Raw genomic sequence first — 18,916 nt, 5'->3', positions numbered from 1 at the left:
TGTTGTCTATGTTCTATTGTGAATACAATATCAGTTTTTGAGATTTGTAAATTATTGCATTCCGTTTTTATTTACAATTTGTACTTTGTCCCAACTTTTTTGGAATCGGGGTTGTATAACATTCTGTAAACATTTAATTTTTAATGCACGATTTTGTAGTTTATATTCATACATTTACATCAATGTTATTTTGTATTATGTATCTATAAAATAAGTACCTACTGCCATCTGGCGAGGCGCACCGCAATACAGATGTGAGTAGGGAGTCTAACTCTCGTGCTTACCAGAGGACCAGCTCCCCACTGTAACCCTAGCTATGTAATAGGCAAGATGCCGAGGGCTATAGTAACGGAGATCGGCGCCACCCAATGCACCTTAAGGTCCTGGTTAGTACTGGGATGGGAGACTGCCTGGAAAGACCAGCTCCTGGCACAGGAGGGACTCTGATATATAAAATAAATAAAAGTACAGTGTAATTTTGCCCGTTCTTGCCTACCTTTTCTCCTACTGAACCAGGCTGACCGATTCCACCAGGCATCCCCTGAGCACCCTGAAACCACAGGAAGACCAGAGTGACTCATTATCTCTCTCTTACACACACACACACACACACACACACACACACACACACACACACACACACACACACACACACCCCTCCCAAAAAATACACAACACTCTCAGTCAACATGTGCTTTATTTAAATATTGGAATATCTTTTATTCATCTTTGTATTCCTTTTCATATTTGGGTAAATAAAAGCACAATTAATGTTCAATAAAGTGACAAATTGTTTCACAATTATTCACCGAAGGCAAAGTGAATATCAGTGAATAATAATCGAGAAGTTGAGGTTATTATTCAACGATATTCACTGAGCCTGAGGCGGATAATTGTTTTAGTATAAATACACGGGTGATTATTTTAAAAAATCATATTTAAAAAAAAAATCATTTATTTCAAACTTCAAAAGCAGCATGCAAATGTAATAACGGTGCAGCGCAGACTTGTGTCACTTATCTATGCTGAGTCGCATGAAATATTTTGTTATGAAATGGATAAAATAAATCGTAACCTCACCTTACCTTTGAATAGTTTTAGGCCAAACTTCGTAGCACCTTTATTGCTTTTAGGAATTACATTTTCCTTCATCATTTGTAATTCGTCCTCACTTACGGTGACCAAGCAACTTGGCCGCCATTTTGCCGAGCTGCTCAAGGTGATTATCGAGAAATAGTCTGAATTTCTCGACCAATTAGTGTGCGTGATTTTCTATAATCACCTGTGTATTTGTAATAAATGCTATTATATTATATACCATGTATCTCATGTATTATAACACGTAATATTATAGCTACATTTAATCTTGTTGAATGTCCACAAAACGAGTTAGTTCCTAATATCCGTAATGTTGTCGAAGCTATAAACGGCCATACCCTCACCAGCCTCTCTTGTTTTTTCCTCAGCCGAAGTTAATAAAACAGAAATATTTCAGCTTGTCATGTTACAAAGGAACCACAAAGCGCAAACTGTTAAAAAGCGCTGACACTGGAGACTCCTTTCATAAATGCGAAACAATTGTCTTCTCACAGAAAACTCTATATGAGTGATTGGACTTTTTTTGTGTAAATTGTTCCTAAGGAAGCAATAGTGGATTAGATAAGACCTTCTGACCAATCAGAATCAAGCATTCAACAGCGCTGTGCATCAGACATTTTAATAAATACAAGAATAAATATAGCAGTTTGTATTTGGATTATTTGTTGCCAATTTTGGATTTTTTTTTTTTTTTTGATAAAAAACACCACAAAGATGAGTGGTAAATCTGAGCACTGCACTGAACCCTCTCTCTCTCTCCGATCTAAACCAAGCTACATCTTTTTTTTTTAAGATATTTTTTGGGCTTTTTTCACCTTTATTGGATAGAACAGTGAGGAAATGAGCAGGACAGGACAGACAGGAAATGAGCAGGAGAGAGAGAGATGGGGAGAGATCGGGAAATGACCTCACGTCGGAATCAAACCCAGGTCCCTGGATTTATGGTGTGGCGCCTTATCCACCTGAGCCACAACACTCCCAAAACAAGCTACATCTACCATGATTTTTATGTCAAATATTTTTTGGGATAATAATAATAATAATAATAATAATAATAATAATAATAATAATAATAATAATAAACAACTTTATTAGGCACAGGTTTTCAAAAGCTGACTTATTTACATGAAAGCTGTGCATAACAAATACAAATGAATGGCAAATAACAAATAGAATAAATAAAATATAATAATGTGGATAAAAATATTAACACTGATGGTGATTTGTACTGACAATGGAAACTTTATGAAACAGTGTGAAAATTATAATAAATTAGGTGTGAGTATATTGGATAATTTAGAGTAAAAGCTAGACTGCCTTCCAAATTTTTCAAGTGTAGGTCATAAAAAGAATGTTCCCCGACACCCAATTATTTTTGTTCAGTGGACCGAAAGCTACCGAATTTGAATCACAGACTTCCAATTTTATTAGTTTTTAAAAATAGAACAATTAATGAATTTAGGGCCGCATGGCCCTAAATTCTCCGATATTTTTTCTGTTAGCATTAGCATCATTGCTAATATGAAAATATTATGCTAATTTTTTTTTTTTTGGTGGTCGTCCTTTGTCTCTCTCTGCCTGTTAGCATCATTGCTAATATGAAAATGCTAACAGGCAGAGAGAGACAAAGGATGACCACCAAAAACAAACAAGCAAACAAAAAAAAGACAACTGACATGGAAAAAAATGATGAATGCATAGTAATAACTTAATAATAACTTTAAAGGTAGACTGCCTCTCAGATTTTTCAAGTGTAAGGTCATAAAAATAATTTTCCCAGACACCCAATTATTTTTCTTTAGTGGACCCAAAGCTACTGAATTCGAATCACAGACTTCCAATTTTATTAGGTTTTTTTTTTTTTATAGAAAATGTATTTCGGGCCACACGGCCCTAAATTCTCTGCTATTTTTTCCTGCTTCACCATGACCCAATTCAAGATACTACGTCATGCATCACATGGTGGGCTTTCCACGTTCACGCAAGGCATTGTGGAATACAAATTTGAAACAGGAGAGAAAAATGGAGGCTGTGAGTGTGCGAATGAAACGTGAAAGTCCAACTACAGTAACAGAAAGCGAGAAGAAAAGACGTTATGTTATATACGAAGGAAAGGAAACGCAGGACCAAACTAATAAATATTGGTGGCCAGCGAGCACTTCAGTGTGATCAGCTGTTCGTTTAGCGACAGAATGATGTAACTGTTGGTGCACCGTCAAAGGTAAACCTGTAGATGACAGTAATGCAACACTGTGGATGCCAGCTGATGTAAAACCCAAAAGAAGAAAGAAAAGAAGAAGAAGAAGTTAAACCTGCGCATGCGCACACGGACTTCCACCCTGTGTCCGAAATCATTCACTCATTCACTACTCTCTACTCACTATACAGGGAATTACTATATAGAGGACTATATATTGAGCTCATTGGTAAAATGAAAAAAAAAAATAACACTTTCGGACACTACTCCGTCGTGCTGGTATTTACATCATTACTGTCGCACAGTTAAAACGTGCCAGATCAGTCGGCTGGTGGGTTTTCAAAATAATAAATGCATGCATGTATTTTTGTGTTAAATCTATATTATACTGAGCGCATTTCCCACATTAATCAATACAAAGTACCTGCAGCTTTCAGTTCTTTTAAATCAAGCCTGAATACTTTCTTTCTTCTTTGCCGCTGCCTTTTATTAAATCAAATTTGAGGCTTTTGATTTGATTTCTTTCAGCGCGACCACAATGCATGATGGGATATATTGCTTGTTTAGTGACCATCGGTTGTACACTACTTTTCGTGATGCATTGTGGGATACTTTGAGTGCACTATATAGGGTGTAATAATTCTCACTATACAGTCGGACAGCACTACAAAATGGCGTCCTCACTATATAGTTCACTATATAGTGAGTAGGGAGTGATTTCGGACACAGGGTCTCTGTCTGTTTGACTGCCCGAAGCGAGCGATTTCACGCACATTATTTGCTCGGGAATCCTTTCAAATTAAATGACTTTCCAGCCACAGAATGGCCTGTTTTTTTTTTTTTGAAGTATTGCAGAAATAAACATATATCACAATGACCAAATTTGAGAGGGAACTAAATTTCACTGATTTTATGAAATCGAAAGGCCGTCTAGCTTTAAACTAGAACATTTTTACAGTAGTTATATACATAACCAATAGGATTATTTGTTGCCATTTTTTTGGATTTTTTTTTTTTTTTTTTGCCAAAAAGCACCACAAAGATTACTGATAAATGTGAGCACTGCACTGAAACCTCTTTCTCTCTGACTTGAGGTGATCCTAAAACATCCGGTCAGTTCAAAATGGTCACTGATCTACACCTACCATGATTTTTATGTCAAATATATTTTTGAGAAAAGTCTCTCTCTCTCTTTCTCACAGTCACCTTGCATCATAACATCGTTTTTTTTTAAGATGAAAGAAGGTATGATTATGAATTCCACACCGCACACTGTCTCTACAGACTTCAGATCACATCATATTAAGCCAACGCTCTGTATCAACGCTGCTTTTCCTACCACTGCATTCTGCACTGCGGTGCTTGTCCTTGATTTGAGACTAAACTGAGGTGAGTGTTTATGCAGCTGCTGTTGTCTGAACCCTGTATATCTGCCTACCTTTGATAAAGTGTAGAGTTTTACTCTAAACGCATATCCAGTTGGTAGACACCTGCCACTTTTCCTTTCATCACGACAGCCTTCCTAGAGCACTTCATTTTGCACTATCTGCTCGGTGTGTAACGCAACGCCACTATCCGTATCTGTTGTATCTATTTAGCGCTCCTAATATTCATTTCTGCATCTGTATTCAGCATTAAACCCGAAGTGGGCATGGCCTAAACCAGAAGGCTGTCATTTATTTATTCCAACGAGTGCATAAATGGATGTAGGCATGAACGAATGAAGACTGTAAATCCATTATCTGCTCATTCCGAATGATGTATTCCTATTTAGTTACATCCCTACAGCTCTACTTTCTCAGAGCCACCTGCTTCGTCCATCTTGTCTCATCTCGTCTCGTCTCGTCTCGTCTCACCTCTACGCTGTGGACTTCTCAATTATTAACAAGCGGAGGATGTTGAGAGGCGACCATTAACGGAGGTAAATATATCTCCCTCTCAGGGATGAGAATCTAATGCTGCTTAATCTTTCATAGTGAAGTAAATATAACTCACACCCAGAGATCATAGTCTACAAGTGAATAATTCAAAACGCTCCAAACCAGGAAAGAAAAGAAAAAAAGAACAGAGATGAAGATACCAGGAGATGAGTGAACATACTGCCAACATTAGCTAGGTAATTATATACGTTCACGGAGCATTAATTCCATCTCCCCAGCACAAACTGGGTGTATCTGATCTGCTGTAGATATATAGCAGGCACCGTGGCTGGTAGGAGAAGCCATTAGAGCCGAGGATATGTCGAATCAAAGGCTACAAAGCACACTGGCCTTGTTATGAGTCACCTGGAGAGTAGAGTTATTATTTCAGCTCCAACCAGCTGTCAGTGCTATCCTCCTGCCTCATGGGTGTAAATGTGTCCTATAGCACAGCACTGCAGGGACACAGTGACACTTACCTCTCCACCGGTGGCTCCTATAGGACCTCTGGGACCGTGTTGTCCTGGAGGACCCTGAGGAAATGAGGAAAACACAAGTATTTATCATTTATAATGTATCCAATCACATTACACTTTCTCTTTAGGACTCTCCTTGGCCTGACTCTTTTGCTGACAGTCCTGGTCTGTCTTTCCGTTTCATCAGCACTTCTTGTAGTCGATGTCAGAAAAGTGGTTTTTGGTGCACCTCATCATCGCTCGCTGACACCGCAGTGACAGGCCATTGCGAGCGGCCTCATTTTCCTTCCTACACCCTTTTTTTCTATCTGCCACTCTTGCTGTGAGTTTTAATAAGCACCAGCTCACCCATCTTGCATTCCTGAAATACTGAAATTCCTCCTTGCCAGTCATCAATCCAACCTGTCCACTTTATTACACTCACCTCAATCCTAACCTTAACCCAAACTCAAAACTAAACACATACATTAGCACTGATCCTAACCCCAAACTCAATCCTAAACCCTAGCTTCAATCCTAAACCCAACATCAATCCAAAACCCTAAATCCTAAATGCAACCCTAGCCCCAATCCTAACCTTAACCCAACCTCAAACCTAAACTCAACCATGAGCACTGATCCTAACTCCAAACTCAATCCTAAACGCAACCATTAGCATTGAGTTTGGGGGTTAGGATCAGTGCTAATGGTTGGGTTTAGTTTTGAGTTTGGGTTAAGGTTAGGATTGGGGCTAGGGTTGGGTTTAGGATTGAGTTTGGGAGTTAGGATCAATCCTAAACCCAACCCTAGCCCCAATCCTATCCTTAACCCAAACTCAAAACTAAACCCATCCATTAGCACTGATCCTAACCCCCAAACTCAATCCTAAACCCTAGCCTCAACCCTAAACTTAACACAACCTCAAACCTAAACCCAACTATTAGTACTGAACCTAACTCCAACTTCAATCCTAAACCCAACCCTAGCCCAAATCCTAACCTTAATCCAAACTCAAACCTAAACCCATCCATGAGTACTGATATTAACCCCACCTCAAACCTAAACCCAACCCTTGCCCCAATCCTAAACTTAACACAACCGCAAACCTAAACCCAACTATTAGTACTGAACCTAACCCCAACTTCAATCCAAAACCCTACCCTAACCCCAATCCTAACCTTAATCCAAACTCAAAACTAAACCATCTACTAGAACTGATCTTAACCCCAACCTCACTTCGAAACCCAACCTAAACCTAGCCCCAATTCTAACCTTAACCCAATCTCAAAACTAAACCCAACCATTAGTACTGAACCTAACCCCAACCTCACTCCTAAACCCAACCCTAATTCTAACGCCAACCCCAAGTGTAATGCAAACAACAATCCGAACCCCAACCCACAATACCAACACCAGCACCAACACCTGACCTGAACAAATGTCTGACAAATCTCACCCGATAAAGCCTTTGCTCCATGAAGCATCTGCCTGCACACTTTGAAATCTAACACTCAATAAAAATGATACTGCCTTTGTAAGAAGAGAGCTGGAAAACCCCATGATGCCCAGCATGCACACACATCACAAGAAGATGCTCTGGCTTTGTTAGGCCTATGTTTTTTTTTCTTTTTTTTGCCTTTTGTCTAAACCAGTTTGTCAAAAAGCTTTTTGCATTCCTCCATGCCTGACAGGGCCATGAGAAGCCAGTCACAAAGGAGCAGCTCATTAGATGGTCCAGGCTCACGGTAATCTGATTAACAGCTGTCACACTGACTTCCTCCTCACCATCACTGCCTCATTCCTTCTCTCTCTCTCTTTTTTCTCTGTTGTCACTTCTTCCTAAGAGACTCGTCACACACTTATGCAAAGGCTTCATTTCCCATCCCTATGAATCTCTTTTGCTTCTACCATCACTCTGGTATTTAAGCACACACACACACACACGGGACATGGTAGTGTTTAGGAAATGCTTAATGTCCTTCACTACTGCTGATAATTACAGCATCCTGGTTTCCTCCTCTGTTTACAGCAGTGATCCAATAACACAGTACATGCACACAGACATTTTGGTTTCCACAAGTAATTAATGGTTTGGAACCATCTGAGCACCAATAGTAACCTTTGATAACCTTTACAGAAGCTTTACAAATTAAACTTTGCCAGATCAATATGAGATATTTTAAGAATATGTTTTAATACTGACTAAACATTTCTATTGACTGAATTTATTTAATATTGACTGAACACGCTCATTTGTTTTGCTTCTAGATCTCATTAAGATACTGGATCTCATTAAGAGACTTCATTTGATATGATTTTTTTTTTTTGTCATTCACACCCCCTTTGGGTTCAAATCCTGGATATGCTCAGCATACCTCAGTAATCTGTATAATAATTATTTTTAATAAACACAAACAGATAATTATAATTATTCTATCCATATTCACTGAATATGAGCAATCGCACGCTCTGATTGGCTAGTCTACTACTAGGATATCAGCTCATATACCGTGAGTAGAGAAAATCAAAATGGTGGAGTGTGTTGCTGAATCAACCGAGGATGAAATAAAAACTCTACTCGAAAACAAAACCCTAAAAAATACAAAAAAAAAGCGCAACAAAATATGGAATGAAAGTATTTGATGGTAAGAATGTATCTTTTTTTCCAAGAATTATTATTATCGCATTTTTCACAAATTGCTCCTGTCATTTCTCCAGTTTGTTTACATTCTTCATTTTTAAACATTAAAATTTGTTGAATTTTTTTAGACTGGTTCAAAAGGTCAAAGAAGTTTGAAAATTACAGAACTGAAATGTCCAAGGAAGAATTAAATAAATGTCTAAAGCTATTCTATACCTCGGCACGACAGCAAGACGGCACTTTCTACAAAAAACAAAAACAAAAACACTAAAAAGCCAATCCATGTAGCCATCGATAGGTTTTTAAGAAGTCTGTTTAAGCAGAAATGGTTTTGTCAAACGTTTTGTATAAAGTTTTTATTTATCGAATTTACAAAAGATATCAGCTCATATACTGTGAGTAGAGTAAAACAAAATGATGGAGTATGTTGATGAAGCAACCGAGGACCAAATAAAAACTCTACTCGAAAACAACCCCCCCAAAAAAATACAAAAAAAGCACCAAAATATGGAATAAAAGTATTTGATGGAAAGAACGTATCTTTTTTTTAAAGAATTATTATTATCGCATTTTTCACATATTGCTACTGTCATTTCGCCAGGAAATGATTTTGTTGGATATTTGGTATAAAGTTTTAATTTATCAAATTTGCTAAAAATAAAAATAAAAATGGTCTGTTTCTGAAAATCCAGTGAATGTGGATAGAATAAAACAGTTATTCCACTCAATCTTGTCATACATGGCTTATAGCCAACTCGGTGCTACGCGCCTCGTCGGCTATCAGCTCATGTATGACTCCATTTCATGGAATAACTGTTAAATATGCTTTCCAGAAATTAGCTGAAGCTGTTTTTAAACTCAGAATCCAGAAGCTATTTCCTCAAAGCACAAGCATCCAGACTGCGTAGACTTGAACAGCTAAATTCTAATGTAAGAGGCGGAGCTTAATGAATTTACATGCACTATGATTGACATCCCAGAGCTCCACAAAGACTGGAGTTTGGCATCCAAACAAACGCTTTATTGACGAAATTTGATGAAAATTCTGATCTTACTGATAATGTAATTAATTTTCCAGGATAAAATGTAACACTATAATGTTAGGGTAATGTTAATAAAGTGGCATGAACTCCGCACGATCCTGTCGTGACAACTACATAAACATTTATTAGTGCTTATTCCTGACACCTGAGTCAAGTGACATAGATTTTTGTTAAAATGAACTGACAAAACAAGGTTTTGAAAACCGGCGTTGTAACTCACTGTACTTCTGGTATGTCAGAGTTACATAATGTGACAACTTGCATCTGTTTATAAGAGTTTTATGGAAACTTATAACAACCTTATGACACTGTAATACATATATAAATAAGATAAACTTTTAACGTTTATCAGGTCACAACCTCACACTTATGTGACTGTGTCATACCAGAAGTACACTTAGCAAGTCTTATGTCACACCTAGGACACTTGACTCAGGTATTATACCAACTGGACATCAACATTGGAAAAAGCAGTCTACATGACAAATAATGGATGTTAGAATATGGTTTTATAAATGTTTTTATATGTTTATGTAATTTGTAATGAAGGGCTTATGTAGCCTTATGAATATAACCTATAAGTCATAATAAATAAAACTTTAGTTATCACTAGTAACATCTATAATCGGCATATTTAACAGTTATTCCACGAAATCGGGTCATACATGAGCTGATAGCCGATGAGGCACGTAGCACCGAGTCGGCTATAAACCATGTATGACGAGATTGAGTGGAATAACTGTTTTATTCTATCCACATTCACTGGATTTTGAGAAACAGAGCGTTTTTATTTTTATCTTTTGCAAATTCGATAAATAAAACTTTATACAAAATGTCAGGGGGCTGCACGGTGGTGTAGTGGTTAGCGCTGTTGCCTCACAGCAAGAAGGTCCGGGTTCGAGCCCTGTGGCCAGTGAGGGCCTTTCTGTGCGGAGTTTGCATGTTCTCCCCGTGTCCGTGTGGGTTTCCTCCGGGTGCTCCGGTTTCCCCCACAGTCCAAAGACATGCAGGTTAGGTTAACTGGTGACTCTAAATTGACCGTAGGTGTGAATGTGAGTGTGAATGGTTGTCTGTGTCTATGTGTCAGCCCTGCGATGACCTGGCGACTTGTCCAGGGTGTACCCCGCCTTTCGCCCGTAGTCAGCTGGGATAGGCTCCAGCTTGCCTGCGACCCTGTAGAACAGGATAAAGCGGCTAGAGATAATGAGATGAGATGAGATGAGACAAAATGTCAGACAAAATCATTTCTGCTTAGAATGTAAACAAATTACAGTAGCAAATTGTGAAAAAATGCAATAATAATAATAATAATCCTTGAAAATAAAAAAAAATACGTTCTTACTATCAAATACTTTTATTCCATATTTTGTTGCTTTTTTTTTGTATTTTTTGGGGTTTTGCTTTCGAGTAGAGTTTTTATTTCATCCTCGGTTGGTTCAGCAACACGCGCCACCATTTTGTTTTTCTCTACTCACGGTATAAGTCTTTCAGTTCCTGTCAGACCGATCTCCGACGGTGGTCTGTCCTGGATGCTGACCGCGATGACTGGAGATGCACCATTCACCAGGCCGTCTCCTCCTTCGAAGCCAACAGACGAGACAGCCTCGATGAGAAAAGGAGGAAGCGGAAGGATAGAGAAGCCTCAACACCCAACATGGATCAATCCCTCATCTGTAAGCTCTGCGGTCAGACCTGCTTATCCCGAATCGGTCTCTACAGCCACCAAAGGGCTTGCGGTCAGCGTGGAAACCCCCCCTTCATAAATCTTCGCCCGCGAAGAAAAGCCAAGAAGACTCACAGTATATGAGCTGATAGCCTAGTAGTAGAGTAGAGAGCGTGATTGCTCATATCCAGTGAATGTGGATAGCAATTATATACAATATAAAAGTAATGATTCTTCCTTAAGCAGTACAAGGTGGCAGGTCGGCATACCACACGGCCAATCCATGAGATGATTCATTTCTATCCATTTCTGAAAACAGGAATAAAATCATTGAGTAGTGAACAGAGGACAAAGAGGCTGTATTTTTACCAGTGGTCCAGCATGGCCGCTCTCTCCCTTCTCTCCCGGGGGTCCAGGCATTCCCTGTTCACACACAGGTACAGGTTGCTTGAGTCACTGCATTAAGTGTAATGACTGCAGGCAAAGGAAACTCAGTTGGATCATTTTACCTGCAGGCCTAGTGGCCCGGTGACACCTACAAGTCCTCGAGGTCCTTCATCACCTTTCTGTCCATACATCCCCTGTTGGCCCCGGGGCCCTGGCTCCCCATCCACACCCTGAAAAATTTTGCTTTCATCGTAAGAAGAAACAGAGGTCTATTCCGATGTATATACATTAGTCACCTCATTTGTACTCTGTTTTCAAGTTTAACAAATGGTTCTAGAATTATTTACAATATATATCATTTGCATTCGTCAGTAATTATAAATGGTGGACAGACCAGTGGTCCAGGGGTTCCAATAGGCCCTACACTTCCTGTTGGTCCTGGAGGCCCCTAAGAAACAATAAACAAGGGTAGGATGATTTTGTCATTCTCTTAATGACAAAGACACATTCAAATCTCATTAACGCACACATTCAAATGAAGTCATTCATACAGTACCTGTTCTCCTTTGTCTCCTTTGCTTCCTTTCTGTCCGGGACCTCCATTCTCTCCCTATTGGAACATATACACATAAACACTATAAAAAACCATGAGCCTTTATTACAGGTGGTGTTCACAGAGCTACATACATGACAACACTTGAGTCAAGCGACAGATTTTTGACGCTAAAGCCACGCTATGGAATTTATGAATGGACATCAGCTCTAAGTCACCTGTCTCAGGTGTTATGTCAACAACATAAGACTAACATCATGACAACTAAGGTCAGGTGGAATAAGCCTTTCAAAATGTTTTAGCAGTCATGAAGGGCTTATGTAGATGTTAAGTAACCCTATGAATATTTCATATATTATCAGTACAACAGTAAACTTGCCAACTGAGGTCAAGTGAATCATATAATTCTGCTCATTGGTTTTAATGTTCGGCATGTCACATGATCATCATCAATTATTCCACAAGTACACTGTACACACACCTTATCACCATCCTCTCCAGGTGGACCAGGTGGTCCAGCAGGTCCTGGTAGACCAACGGCTCCCTGTTCTCCATCCTGTCCAGCAGGACCTGGAGGTCCTTTTTCCCCCTGAGGAAGAAAATCAATGTACAATGAGTTGAAAACCTAGTCTGACTTGAACAGAATGCTCTAAATTTGTACAGAAAAGTCCTTTCAGGTTCTTACTGGTTCCCCTTTCTCGCTCCTTGGTCCAGCAGGTCCAACTCCTCCAGCACGGCCAGGAAGACCAATCCCACCAGCTGGGCCAGAAGGCCCTCTCTCGCCAGTAACACCCTGTGGAAAGGTGTTGCAGGATCAATGCTCCTGCTGTCCTCTCTGACATCATTTTAAACATTGTCCCTAATGTCCTCTCTAACATCATTTTAGACACTGTCCCTAATGTCCTCTCTAACATCATTTTAGACACTGTCCCTAATGTCCTCTCTAACATCATTTTAGACACTGTACCTAATGTCCTCCCTGACATCACTGTAGACACTGTCTCTGCTGTCCTTTCTGACAACAGTTTAGACCCTTTTTCCAAATGTCATCCCTGACATCATTTAAGACCCAATTCCTAATGTCCTCTCTGATATAATTTTAGATACTGTTCCTAATGTCCTCTCTGACATCATTTTAGACCCTGTTCTAACACTGACATAATTTCAGACACTGTTTCTGCTGTCCTCTCTGACATCATTTCAGACACTCTTCCTAATGTTCTCTCTGACATTATTTTAGGTCTAGTCCTGAATGTCCTCTCTGACATCAGTTTAGACCCTGCTCTAATGTCCTCTCTGATATCATTTTAGACACTGTCTCTGCTGTCCTCTGTGACAACAGTTTAGACCCTTTTTCCTAATGTCATCCCTAACATCATTTAAGACCCAATTCCTAATGTCCTCTCTGACATCTCATCTCATCTCATTATCTCTAGCCGCTTTATCCTTCTACAGGGTCACAGGCAAGCTGGAGCCTATCCCAGCTGACTACGGGCGAAAGGCGGGGTACACCCTGGACAAGTCGCCAGGTCATCACAGGGCTGACACATAGACACAGACAACCATTCACACTCACATTCACACCTACGCTCAATTTAGAGTCACCAGTTAACCTAACCTGCATGTCTTTGGACTGTGGGGGAAACCGGAGCACCCGGAGGAAACCCACGCGGACACGGGGAGAACATGCAAACTCCACACAGAAAGGCCCTCGCCGGCCCTGGGGCTCGAACCCAGGACCTTCTTGCTGTGAGGCGACAGCGCTAACCACTACACCACCATGCCGCCCCCCCTCTCTGACATAATTTTAGATACTGTTCCTAATGTCCTCTCTGACATAATTTCAGACACTGTTTCTGCTGTCCTCTCTGACATCATTTCAGACACCCTTCCTAGTGTTCTCTCTGACATTATTTTAGGTCTTGTCCTGAATGTCCTCTCTGACATCAGTTTAGACCCTGCTCTAGTGTCCTCTCTGATATCATTTTAGACACTATCTCTGCTGTCCTTTCTGACAACAGTTTAGACCCTTTTTCCTAATGTCCTCCCTGACATCATTTTAGACCCTGTTCTAATGCCCTCTCTGACATCATTTTAGACAATGTCCCTAATGTCCTCTCTCACATAATTTTAGATTATTTTAGTGTTCCTACTGGTCACTTTGAAGTCTGTTTCTGCTGTCACTCCTGACATCATTTTGGACACAGTTCCTGCTGATCATGTTAAACACTGTTCTAGCTCTTTTGTACTGCCTGTTGCTGACAATAGTCTTTCCCCCATTGTCTTTCCTGACATCATTTTCGAGACTAGTTGACATTATTGACTCTAAGTCTGGCCAACTTAAAGAGCACTTACAATTGCTCCTGCAGCACCAGGAGGTCCTTCTTCACCTTTCAAACCAGCAGCACCCTAACAATCCATAAAAACCACAAACACAGTGAAAAATTCAAACATCATGAAAGGCTATTTGCCTATAGCACTCCTGCTATGTATTATGAAGAATGTTCTCTACACAGTGCACACTGCCAATTCTGCTGCAGGAGAAGGCAAGATCAAATGAGTTGATGTGTGTTATACCGTGGCGCCTGGCATGCCTCGACTGCCTCTAAACCCACGGCGCCCAGCAGGGCCACTCTTTCCAGGAATCCCCAAGGGGCCTCGATCACCCTGGAAACCAGAAAGATTGTTCAGTTTCAAGCTAACAGCTTGTTGCCTTATTGAAAGCCACCAGGAACATCTTCCAGACCCCCTGGGAAAAATGGTGGATGTGGCTTGTTTCTAACCAGACAGTGATGTATGATGATGATGATGACGACAAGGAATGTGGTGGTGGTGCTCACTTACTTTGGCACCTTCTTTGCCTGCTGCTCCAGGCAGACCTTGCTCTCCAGGAGGTCCTGGTGACCCAGGATGACCTCTGTCCCCAGTTGGTCCAGTCTCTCCAGTTTTGCCCTAAAAGAAACCACACAAAATGAATCTGAAATCTCAAAATGAATAAATGGAATATACATTTGTAAAGCACATTTTAAACAACATATGTTGACCCAAAGTGTTTGTTTGGCTGCCTCATGTACTCAGCCTCACCTGAGGTCCGACCACTCCGACAGGTCCTGGTAGTCCTGTTTTCCCTTGGAATCCCTGCGTGAAGAAATGCAATGGTCATATCTGTAGACATATAAACATAGACAATGCATTGCCGCTGGATTCTTTGGGGTGGAATATATTCAAGTGTCCACCATCTTGGTCCAGCCAACGCTGACCTGTAAACCAATGGAAGTCAATAGGGAGCTACGGGTCTTTTGAGCTAAAAAGGCACTTAACATAGACATTTCTCAACCAATTTCCATAAATGTTGTCTTACAATTAAGGGTTTACAATCTACATTTGAAAAATACTTTGGCAACCATGAGTGTTGAGATATCTATGATTTAACGTTATTTAATCCTCTTCATCTCTTGGCAACTGTTCCTGTGCAGCAGTTGATGCAGGCTAGGGTAGGCTAATTGTTGCAGTTTCTGGCAATCAACATTCAAATAACTATATTTCAATAACTATATCGAGAAGACAGTAATACAGATATCACCTAAAAAGCTAAATCCTTAGTCTTTACAGCGATGTATAACTCCAAAGATGGCATTTCAGACAAGATAGTCAATAAGTAGGCGTATCAGACGCTCGCTGGCCATGCTGTGAAAATTGTCCATGCAAACGCTCATCTAAGTTTCCAAATCTGTCATTGCTTAACGCTTGAATATTTGTGACCCCTCACCGAATCCAGGGACACATGTTGGCCGAAACGAATCCGAGATAATCGCAAAAGAAGCATTTTTTTTCGAAATTTGTGATTTTTGTTTTTTTCCATCATGTGCAAGTTGAGATCTTGAAGAATGCAATCAGTATTTCAGATAATAGATTGTTCTGTTGGAAAAGCATACATTTTTTGTTGCAAATTGTCTCGTTTTTGTCAGGACTGTAGCCTGCTGGGGGGTGTGGGTAAATTACCATATGGGCCATTCACATGATGATTTAAGTTTTTTGTTTTGTTTTTTTTCGCGAATCAGCTGTATGATACGAGCTGAGCTCGTGGCTACTTAAGCTGCATACAGGCATGTAATTTCACTATGGAATGAGCAAGCTAAACAGAGCGCAGAGGAGCTGAAACACCGCGAAGCAAACAGACGCACGGTATTTACATCGGAGATGACCATTTCTAGCAAAAAAAAAACGCAACCTCATTTTCCAGATTGAATGGAATACTTGAATGATCAGATGATACATGGACCGTTCTAGGACTACTTTCCATCGGAGGCATTGATGTGTGCAAGGCGCCGTTTCTCTTTCTGATGGGGTAAGTTTATTAATCTAAGGCTGTGTGGTTATTTTTGCATGTAACGGAGAGTGTTGTGGTTTGGTTAAGCCTAGGTCACAACCGGACGTACGATTTTTTGGCCGTGCGATTGTTGGCGTTTCCCAAATCAATGCGTTTTTTTTTTGTTCACGGAGAAAGACGCGCGTTGGCCGTAAGTTTGTCTTGCAACCTGAAAAAAACGTAAGCACCCGTAGAGTTTGTTTGACATGACAATGAACCTCTGCGGCCGGTCTACGGCTTGAAAATCAGCACGCCACACGCGCGCTCTCGTGCGTTTCATGCGCGCCCTCCGTGCGTTTCTTGTGTTTTTTGCATGTAGACCGGCCGTAGGAGCACGTACAGCCGGTTGTGACCGAGGCTTTACATGAAACTAGCGTTGTGTTAGTTGTGTCATCATCGTGCTATCTTTCTTTCTTACGGTGTGAGTAATTTTTCAACCACAAAACGTTAAAGTATACTTGAGGACTTATTTTTGTACTTCATAATTGTGTTGGGCATACTTTGCATAGAAGGAAAATTGACATGGTGATCTTTGTTTACATGAAAGTAGTATCGTGCTAGCTCGTAGGGGGTAGGGCTTTCCTTAATGTCATGCAAATGAGCACCATTATGTGCCCTCCCTGCACCCAGAGTAGCTGAGATGGAAAACTTTGAGGGCGATTTTCTCCCTTTTCTGTTTTAAGAAGTACACACTTTCAAAAGGCCACACATTCTTCAAATATTGTCAGATCTCCACATGGAAGGCATCGTTGGAAAGCTTAGAAAGTGTACTTTCTGAATCTGTCAATAACTCAAAATGCCCCCAGGCGGACATGTGTCCCTGGATTCCGTTATCTGACACATTTTCTGTTGTGAATACAATAATTAAAAAGCTTATAATTTCTGCTTTCCAAAGAAATTTATCTTGTTAAGATCTGTTCAGTACTTTGGGAGTAATGGCGGGTTGAAGTTGGTACAACAGAGCTCACTCTCTGCTTGCAGGACGTCGAGAAACTGCCGGTGATTTCTGAGTCACGTGAAATTGGTCAGGCTCTCTCTCTCTCTCTCTTCTGATCGGTTTCTGACTGGATTGCTCATGAATATCAATCAGATAACTTTTCTAGGGATGTTCTCTCACTCTCACTGTTTCTGATGAAGTATTCAGCAAAATTTTCCGTCTGCTAGTTTTGATGTTATGATTCACGGGAAACTTTGAAGTGAGTTTTCAGAGCTTTACCTACTTATTTTTTCAAATCAAACTGATTCATGTAAATAAATAACTATTTTAGAATATAACTGGAGTTGTTTTGATGAAAAATATTGAGATCTTAGGGGTTGGAATGAGATTAAAAAAACAGAAGTCAGAAACGTGAGTATCAATTTCAGTTCAATTAAATGGAATTGTTTATTGGATGTGGCTCAGACAGATTTTTCAAGGTTCACCTTGAAAGCTGTGAATAATAACCAAAATAATCATTTATATTCTTTCATATAAACACTAGCAGGCCCTACTTTTGAGAAATACAAAACCCTACAGAGCACAAAGAGGGTATTAGAAATAATCTTTTATCACTTGTTTAGTTTGATAGAGAACGGTAGATGTGAATGACATTCAATGCTTATTTATGAATATTTTATAAGTAACCTTGATTTCGCCTTCTTTGTGATGTATAAATGAGAGTTAAGATCAGCTTTATATTGCACAAATAAAGCCGTTTGGTGAAACTTTGAAGAAGAGAGTGTACTGATTTAATGTTTTTACCTAATTAGCATAATTCATACTAATTAAATACAAACTTGCATAATTGTTTTTTTTACTAATTTTTCAAACTTTGTATTCAGTATATGTTAGATTTAAAGCCATGATTTAAGTTAGTTTTATAGCTACACGTGATTTAGGATTGTTAGACTTTATGATTTTAATATTTTAGAGCTTTTAAGATCCTTTATTATTTTAGACTAACCTGACCTTCCTCTTTGCTAGACATAAACATGGTGTCTTGTTTAAAATTGTTGTGAAAATATCTCGCACGCTTTGACGTGCATAAATGCTGAAATTGCTGAATCGCTGATATGAATATTATTTTGCTTATGATTGAAGGTTTCATTCACACACACATATTGTAAGGTTTTATTCCTTTGTAAGGATAAATAATTGTAAATATTTATTCTTGACCAAGAAGGCAGTAATTCTTAATACTTAATACTTATTCTTAATATTGTTCTGTTCTGTTCTATTTTATTATTTCAGTTAGAAGGCATTGAATTCTGTGTAACTTGTAAGTTACTGTGTGACCTTCTGTCTAAGCTAGACACATTGCTCGAGACGTGTTTTGGAACATTCTATCAGAACATAAGGTAAATGTTGATATCTGTTAGAACATCTGAAATGTATACAGGATATATTTTCACTTACACACATACATATATATTGATGGAATTAAGATGTGATTTGCTGACCTAGCCATATTCACACACACCCATTCACAGACACACCCACACCCACCCACAGATCCACACAGACACACACACATAGACAGATATCAAACAGTGATGTCATTTCATCCACACAGATAACACCCACATATAATAACCCTCTGTATTCTTGTCTA

At 39.6% G+C, this 18,916-nt stretch overlaps 1 protein-coding gene across 6 annotated transcripts in view; it reads right to left on the bottom strand.

Moving 5' to 3' along the window:
• The window catches only part of col5a3a (collagen, type V, alpha 3a), a 243,094-nt gene that overhangs the window by 51,077 nt on the left and 173,101 nt on the right, over window positions 1-18,916 (bottom strand). For all 6 annotated transcript variants that reach the window (XM_060942576.1, XM_060942577.1, XM_060942578.1 and 3 more), the window contains 12 exons: window positions 15,041-15,094; window positions 14,801-14,908; window positions 14,534-14,623; window positions 14,312-14,365; window positions 12,642-12,749; window positions 12,438-12,545; window positions 11,960-12,013; window positions 11,798-11,851; window positions 11,526-11,633; window positions 11,386-11,439; window positions 5,694-5,747; window positions 497-550 (listed from right to left, as the gene is read on the bottom strand). In XM_060942576.1, the coding sequence (XP_060798559.1) occupies window positions 497-550; window positions 5,694-5,747; window positions 11,386-11,439; window positions 11,526-11,633; window positions 11,798-11,851; window positions 11,960-12,013; window positions 12,438-12,545; window positions 12,642-12,749; window positions 14,312-14,365; window positions 14,534-14,623; window positions 14,801-14,908; window positions 15,041-15,094 (900 nt within the window). The remainder of the gene's footprint in view (window positions 1-496; window positions 551-5,693; window positions 5,748-11,385; window positions 11,440-11,525; window positions 11,634-11,797; window positions 11,852-11,959; window positions 12,014-12,437; window positions 12,546-12,641; window positions 12,750-14,311; window positions 14,366-14,533; window positions 14,624-14,800; window positions 14,909-15,040; window positions 15,095-18,916) is intronic.

The sequence above is a fragment of the Neoarius graeffei genome, chromosome 16, assembly GCF_027579695.1.
Source record: "Neoarius graeffei isolate fNeoGra1 chromosome 16, fNeoGra1.pri, whole genome shotgun sequence".
NCBI lineage: Eukaryota > Metazoa > Chordata > Actinopteri > Siluriformes > Ariidae > Neoarius > Neoarius graeffei.
This window is presented reverse-complemented; position numbering and strand designations above follow the sequence as displayed.